Raw genomic sequence first — 8,281 nt, 5'->3', positions numbered from 1 at the left:
TACTATATATATATATATATATATATATATATATATATATCATATTTGTAGTCATTTAGATTGCGTACCGAAAATTTTAGAGGATTTGAAAACACTAAATTATGCTAAATTACTAAATTTCACAATTAAATTTTGATGTTTAAAAGATATCTCATAAAGACATCATAATATGTTCAAAATAATTGATTCAAAAACTTTAATATGTGGATCTATAGTACGTAAGTCATTTTAATAAAAATTGCAATGTCTATATTCCATATAAGCATATAATGATTGAAGGGACTATAACAGTAAACTAATCTACATTTAAAAAAAGAATCTTATTTGAGAACAAATAGTAAAGCTTGTAATTCATACATTTCCAATAACGCATGTCCAGTTGTAGGTTAGCCCATTATTGCAGTAAGCCTTTCAGTTTATTAAATTATATGTTGTAAGAATTACATATCATTTGTATTATAATCTATTCCAAGAATGATAAGTGTCAATCAAAAAATGGTTTTACAGCTAACAAATGGTTTCTTTAGTTTTGTTTTTTGCTGCATGCAGTATTTGTTCGTAATTCCAAATTTAAATTCATCGAGTATAGATCAAACGCAGAAACCATAGCATTTCATTCTTCTTAGGAAGAAACCAACTTAAAACTTATATACTTAAAAACAAAAAAATATTCGCAATCGCATCTATTTTAATACTAAAGTGCATATGATTAATGCAGTATATCTGATATAAAATGTTATGATCCACTATAAATTTTTATAATCGTGTTAGAAATGTTAAGGATAATCGCGAAAATCAAAATGCGATGGCACAAAAGATGGTGGTTGTGTTACGCAACAGATTTTCATTCTTTAATGTAGTTTCATCCCCTGTTTCATCTGTAGTCGAATTCTATTTCCGTACAAGCTCAACATTTCGACTTTCGAATTTTCGAAACCGTACTATATCCTGTCAACCATTGTTGTCTGTATTTTGTGTATTATAAACCTTGTATTCATTGACAATATTATTAAATCAAAACTAAATTATGGAAATCTGGTTTGGATTATTCACGCTGTTATATACTATGTTCTCATCAGTTTTATAGTGATCATCACATTTCTTGAGTGGTCCGCGAATGTATCTGCTACAGACAATAATGGAGGTAAATTATACTCGAAATCGTACCAAAAATTGTCCAGATTGATCCACATTAAGGATATATTGAGTAATCATCAGATCATATTGATAATCAGATAATCAGATAATCATTGTGTAATTAACTATAATTTTGTCTAAAGTACTGGAGTTAGAAGAGTTTTTCACTATCCTGATTGAAATATCTACAATATATTTTGGCCTGTCGGTATTACAAATAATTATGTTGTATATAAATTGTTTGTGTATTAAAAGCATGTTTTAAAAGAATCGATGACACTCTGGTTATATGCAAAAGATTGTAATAAATGATATGAAGCCACGTCTCCAATGTAATATGCCACACGCAGAGAAATCAATTTTTGCTAATAGAACTTAGAATTTTGAAAAAGCAACATCTAATGATTAGCAACGCGGTACAAATCTTCAATTTGAATATAATCTTCAATCTGCAACTCCTTGCTGCTTTAGTCATGTCTTTTTTAATTGTCCTTCGAGTTGTATTTCTACACATTGGCAAAATGGAGTACTTATCGGATTGGCACTTTCTTGTGCTTGTAACATCCCTGACATATAATATTTTTCAAATAATATTAATTGTGTGGGCCTGCGAGACGGGTAAGAATTAAGTCCAAAATATTGGTACTACCATTCACGATTTACTTAATAGTATCAATGATAAGAAAATCAAATGAGGTAGCTACATTATGACGTTATCTATATAATTTTTTGTAATTATTAATGCTAACACAATCTTTTTATATCAATCTTTTTATATCATCAAATCTACTGTAATCTATAATATTTGTTTTTCAATTTCATGTTTTTTTTTATATTTAATTATTTTTTTCTAACGTTTAACTATCTTGCTAACATTGCAGTTGCAACTATTTTCTTTATAATTATTATACCGTAAAAATACATTTTTGATGAAAGATTTAATGCGACGCTTCTTGCAATAATAAGTAATCAATTATATGCTATAACAATATTAAAATATCTATTATATATAAATTTTTGTTTTACTTTAGTGGGAAATATTACTACGTATTTACTAATCTTGATACAATTTTTAAACATGTCACATTCTTGCGACAGAGAAGCAGCAATTAATGTTACACAATCTAATTAGAAGTATATATAAAGTGATAAAAATGTTTTAAATATACTCTGAAATACTCTGTTTTATCATTGTTAATAAAATGTGATATGCAATTTTTATAGAGATTTTTCATTAATGTTTATGTTCATATATGTAATTGATTCAAAAATTTCAATAAATGGCTCTACAGTACGTAATAATCATTTCAGTAAAAATTTAGTATCCTATTATAAATTGTATCAGTTCTAATGAACGATATCTTAAAGTTATTATTTATGTGAGTATTGTAATTTCTTTCTATGAGCACACATAATGATGAAGGGCTTATTAACAGTGATGCAAACTGACATTTAAAAGAAATCTTTGAGACAAATAGCAGATCATACATGCATTTTCAATATCGCACGTTCGATTGTGCGTTAGCCCATTAATGCGATGAGCATTAATGGGCTAATCATTTAAATTTATTGAGTCATATGTTATAAAAATTACATATCGTTTTTATTAATTTATCTCAAGAGTGATAAGTGTCGATCGAAGAACACCACGGGTACCTTCACGATTAACAAACGGTTTTGTTTCTTTGCTGCATACATTGCTCGCAGTTTCAAATTTAAATTCATCCAGTATAGATAAGAAATATATATAAAAATATGAAATAAATATAAAAACCGTGCATATATTTCTTGTCAAAAGCCCAACTTAAAAATTACTTGGAAAAAGAAATTTCCCTAATCGCATCCATTTTAATGCTAAAATGTATTATATATGATTAATAATGCTGTATATCTTTCAAATTGTTACGTTCTCCTATAAATTTTTCTAATTGTGTTCGAAAGGTCAAGGACAATCGCGAAAAACAAAATGCCGAAAAAATGGTGCTTGTGTAATGCAATGGACTTTCAATCTTTAATGTATCCTAGTTTCACTTGGAGTCGCATTCTCGGACTATTTCCGTACAAGCTCAATGCTTCGACTTTTGAAGTTTCGAAACCGTACTATATTCTGTCAACAGTAGTTATCTGCGTGTGCGGTGTTACGAACTTTGCACTCATTTACAGTATTATTAAATCAAAAATAGATTTTGGAGATGTAATTTGGAATATTCACACTGTTATATACCATTTTCTCACCAGTTTTATAGTGATCATCACGCATTTCCTAAGTAGACCGCGAATGCGCTTGCTACAAACAATAATGGAGATCTCTTCGAAATTATCCTCAAAGTCGTACCAAAAACTGTCCAGATTGATCCACGTTAAAGATGTATTGAGTAATGTCGTCAGAATTGTGCAATTAAGTATAAAAATGTCTAAACTATTGAAGGCTCAAGATAATTTTTTCGCTATTCTGTTTGGGCTATTTACAATATACTATGGGCTATTTACAATATACTTCGCCTTGTTGGTGTTACAAATAATTATGTTATACATAAACTATGTTTGTGTATTAAAAGCATGCTTTAAGAGAATCAAAGACAATCTGCATGCAAAAGTTTATAATAAACGATATGAAGCCAGATGCCTCCAACGTAATACAACACACGCAGAGGAATCAATTTTTGCTGATAGAACTCAGAGTTTTGAAGAAGCAACATCTAATGATTAACGACGCAGTGCAAATGCTGAATATGATTTTCAATCTACAACTCCTTGCTGCTATAGTCATACACTTTTTAACTCTCACCTTTGATTTGTACTTCTTTGCACTTGGTTGGCAAAATAGAGTGTCTATTGGACTTAATTTGCACTTTATTGATGTATTTCTGACATCCCTGATACATAACATTTTTCAAATAATACTAATTGTGTGGGTCTGCGAGACGGGTAAGAATCAAGCCCAAAAAATCGGTACTACCATTCACGATTTACTTAATAGTACCAATGATGAGAAAATCAAAAGTGAGATAACGTTATAACCTTATATTTATTACTATATATTTTTATAAAATATATATTACTATATATTTTTTTGAAAGTATGTTGTATGCTAACGCAATCTTTCTAATTAAATCTACTGAAGTATAGTTGCATTTTTTAATTATATATTTTTATTCTTATATTTAATTATTTTGCTTTTTAACATTGCAGTTGCAACTGTTTTCTTTACAAATATTGTAAATACACCGTAAAAATATATTTTCGGTGAAAGGTTTGACTATAGATGCGACACTTCTTGTAACAGTAAGTAATCAATTATTTGTTATAATATTAGAATATATTATGTACATTTTTTGTTTTACTTTTAGCTAGTGGGAAATATTTCCACGTATTTTCTAATCTTGGTACAATGGTTTTTAAACATTTCGCATTCATGCGATAAAAGAACAACGGTCAATATTACAGAATCCAATTAAAAAGATACATAAAATAAGATAAAAATGTTTTTAAATATTGAAATGCTGTGTTTTATTTTTGTTACCAAATTTTAATTATACTAATTTTATTATATTATTTTTTATAGAAGTTTTACATTTATATGATCGGTTTAATTTATAAATGTATATATAATATTATAATAGTACATAATGATTTTACTTAAATAAAATTTAATTTATTTTATACTTATTATTTTTGCGACTAATTTTTATTGCGTTTTAAAGCTAAAAAATATTTCGGATGGAGTTCGCAGAATTGGATATATATTTGTAAAATTCACACCAAAATATTTTTTTGGCACTAAGATCCAAATTATACTGTGTATATTTTTATTATTTACGTCATTTATGTCTAATAGATACTTTGCTTTATTACCTTTTCGTTTAAATGTAAATTGAAACATGATGAATATAATTGCAATGAATGTTCTTTAAGTAATTATTTATAAATATTTCTTATAATAACCACTGATGATTAAATAATAATAAAATATCTATTATTTATATTTCGGTTTTTTTTATAACAAGTAATACTTTTCATATAACAAATTGCCATGTGCTTAATAATTATTAAATATGTCGCGTTCTTGCGACGACAAATAGCAATTCAATATTACATAATCTATTTGAAATAGTTATAAGAAAATATATTTGTAGAATAATATGTAATCTACTATTTTAATGTTACAAATATTTATTTTTTATATATTAAATTATTTTTGTTGTGTGTATACGTTGTGAGAGAGTAACATGTATGTGTATTATTTAAATGTTTTATATCTGTGTAGAAATATATTTCTTTATAAAAATTTATATTTGCTGTTTTTTCCCATTAAAATTAAGATGAATATTAAATAAATATCAATAGGCTAACAGATATATATTATGGTGTGTGTAATTTTTATGTATCACAATAAATGTAAATAAAAATTTAAATTCTGTTTTGAAAAGCGATAATATACATTAAAATATATTATTTAAAAAACATTATTTTATTTTATTTAATACCTCATATTTAATTAATATTTTTTTTTTAATTAAACGTTCACAATATGTTAAGCACATCTTATTTCATGAAATGTTAGAATGTAACTTTACTGAAAATAATTTTAATTATTTAAGTTAATTTTGAAAAGAGATAAAAATATTTTTATTAAAGATATTTATATTTGTACTTATAATTTCATTTATTATAGATTGAATAGAACTTTATCGAAAGGCATATGCAATATAGATGTGTTACAGTTACATTTTTTTCGTTTTTTATCAAATCATGATTAAAATACAAACGTAATCAAATTTGAACTTACTTTTTTACGTAACATAAGTTGTATGGTTAATAATTAAAAACTAAGAATATTAAGACACTAATAGAAATATCTATATTAATAAATTCATTAAATTAATTTATTAATTGTTTTTATATGTATGAAAAAAGTTTTGCAGACTACGGTATTTTATTTGATTTAATTTTCTAATAATGTTGATAAGTTTCTTCTAATTTTAGGAAAATAACTTTAAAAATTTTAATAAATATATATAATATAATATATAATATAATATATTCTAGAATTTTATACAGTAATGCGTTTATATGAAAAAATAAATTTATAAAAGAAAGAATATTAAATATAATGCGCAAAAAAAGAAAATATTACATTCTGCATTAAATAGTCATTAATGAATCTTTTGGGATTATTCGTGATAGAAATCAAGCAATTAATTATTACACAGTTTATGCTTCCTATTTCATACACACTTACATAATTTGTTGAGTCATATGCTACATTTCTTTATGCAATTTATCCCAAGAAATACATGTCGATCGAAGAATGCTATGGTTACTTTATCAATAACAAATAATTTCATCAGCATTATATTTGACATTGTAATTGCTCGTAGTTTCAAATTTAAACTCATCGAAGATAGGTCGGATAAAAATACATAGTTTATACATTTGTTATGAAGAAATTAATTAGAAAAGAAGCTATTACGTTCCTTACAGTACTGATTAATAATAAACTACCTATCAATATAGATTGTTATTCTTTCACAAATATTTGTTACTCATGTTCAGTTCAAAAATACAAGGATAAGATGCGGAAAAAATGGCAATTGTTCCACGCTATGGACTTCCTATCTTTAATGCATCCCTGCTTCAATTTTTGTCGTATTCTCGGAATATTTCCGTATAAAATCAACTTTCTGACCTTCGAAGCATCAAAACCGTATTATATTATGTCGACTGTGATTACTTGTGTCTGCTGCGTTTTAAATCTCGCATTGATTCACCATATTTTCATTTCTAAAATAATGAACTTTGAAAACGTAATTAAAAATTTGGAGACTTTGGCTTTCTACATAATCAGCGGTTTCGTTGTAAGCACCACGCATGTTTTGAGTGGCCCACGAATGCGCTTGCTACAAACTATTTTGGAAATTTCTTCAAAATTGCCTTCGGAATCATATCAGAAGTTATCGAAATTGATTCATGTCAAAGACATTTTGGGTAATATTTTACTGATAGTGAAATCATCCATGTTTTTTTATAAAATATCATTTGAACTGACCTATTCAAACGTTTTGGAAACAATATTAATTATGTACTTGGAACTGATAATGTTTCAAATGAATATGTTGTATGTAAATTGTGTTTGTGTATTAAAATCTTGTTTCAAGAGAATTAATGACAATCTAGTATACATGCAAAAGCTTGTGGTAAAAGATATAAAGCGTGTCCCCGGGCTGATATGGCACACGCAGGGAAATCAATTTTTGATAGAACTAAAGACCCTACAAAAACAGCATCTAATAGTTAGCGAAATATTACAAATGATGAACACAATATTTAGCCCGCAAATTTTTGCTATTGTAGTTATATCTTTTATTGAAACCACTATTGAACTATACTTCTATGTAGTGGACTGGAAAGATGGAATATTCATTAACTTAAATTGGCAGATTTTTGATGTGCTTTTAACATCCATGTTATTTTATATTATGAGAATAACACTACTTGTATGGGCTTGTGAAACTGGAAAGAATCAAGCTCAAAAAATCAACACCACAATTCACGACGTACTTAATAGCTCCAGCGACGAACAAATTAAATATGAGGTAATAGAAACACAATTTGATTTAAATTTTTCTGGAAATGTTAATATAATTTTTTAAATATTAAATCTATTTAAGTAAAATTGCAGTTTTCAAAGTTATTTTTTTCTTGCATTATTTTGCGATTTGACGTTGCAGTTGCAGTTATTTTCTTTACAAATTCTGCATTGCAAGAACATATTTTCGACGAAAGCTTTCACTATGGATGCATCGCTTCTCACGACGGTAAATAATCAATTATTTGTTTTAATTAATAAAATGTACATTATTCACTTTTTACTACTATTTTCAGATGGTGAGCAGCATCACAACATATATGTTAATTATCATACAATTTTTTATCATGTCACATTCCTGTGATGAGAAATCTGTAACTCATATTACAGTAGTGAGTAATTCAGGTTATTTATAAAAGAAATACAACATAAAACCTTTTTTTATATTTATATAGAGATGATTTTATTATATTTATATAGAATCATTCGAAATCAACGTTCATTCATTGTTTTATATATATATATATATATATATATATATATATATATATATAT

General features: G+C 26.3%; 1 protein-coding gene across 1 annotated transcript; it reads left to right on the top strand.

Moving 5' to 3' along the window:
* The first annotated feature begins 1,138 nt into the window (after window positions 1–1,138).
* On the top strand, window positions 1,139–8,142 carry LOC105627033 (putative gustatory receptor 28b). Its single transcript, XM_012208313.1, has 4 exons — window positions 1,139–1,144; window positions 7,296–7,733; window positions 7,869–7,973; window positions 8,023–8,142. The coding sequence occupies exons 1-4, from the start codon at window positions 1,139–1,141 to the stop codon at window positions 8,140–8,142; spliced, it is 669 nt and encodes a 222-aa protein (XP_012063703.1).
* The last annotated feature ends 139 nt before the right edge of the window (window positions 8,143–8,281 follow it).

The sequence above is a fragment of the Atta cephalotes genome, assembly GCF_000143395.1.
Source record: "Atta cephalotes unplaced genomic scaffold scaffold00007, whole genome shotgun sequence".
Taxonomy (NCBI): domain Eukaryota; kingdom Metazoa; phylum Arthropoda; class Insecta; order Hymenoptera; family Formicidae; genus Atta; species Atta cephalotes.
The sequence above is the reverse complement of the archived record's forward strand: the minus strand, read 5'-3'. Positions and strand labels throughout refer to the sequence as shown.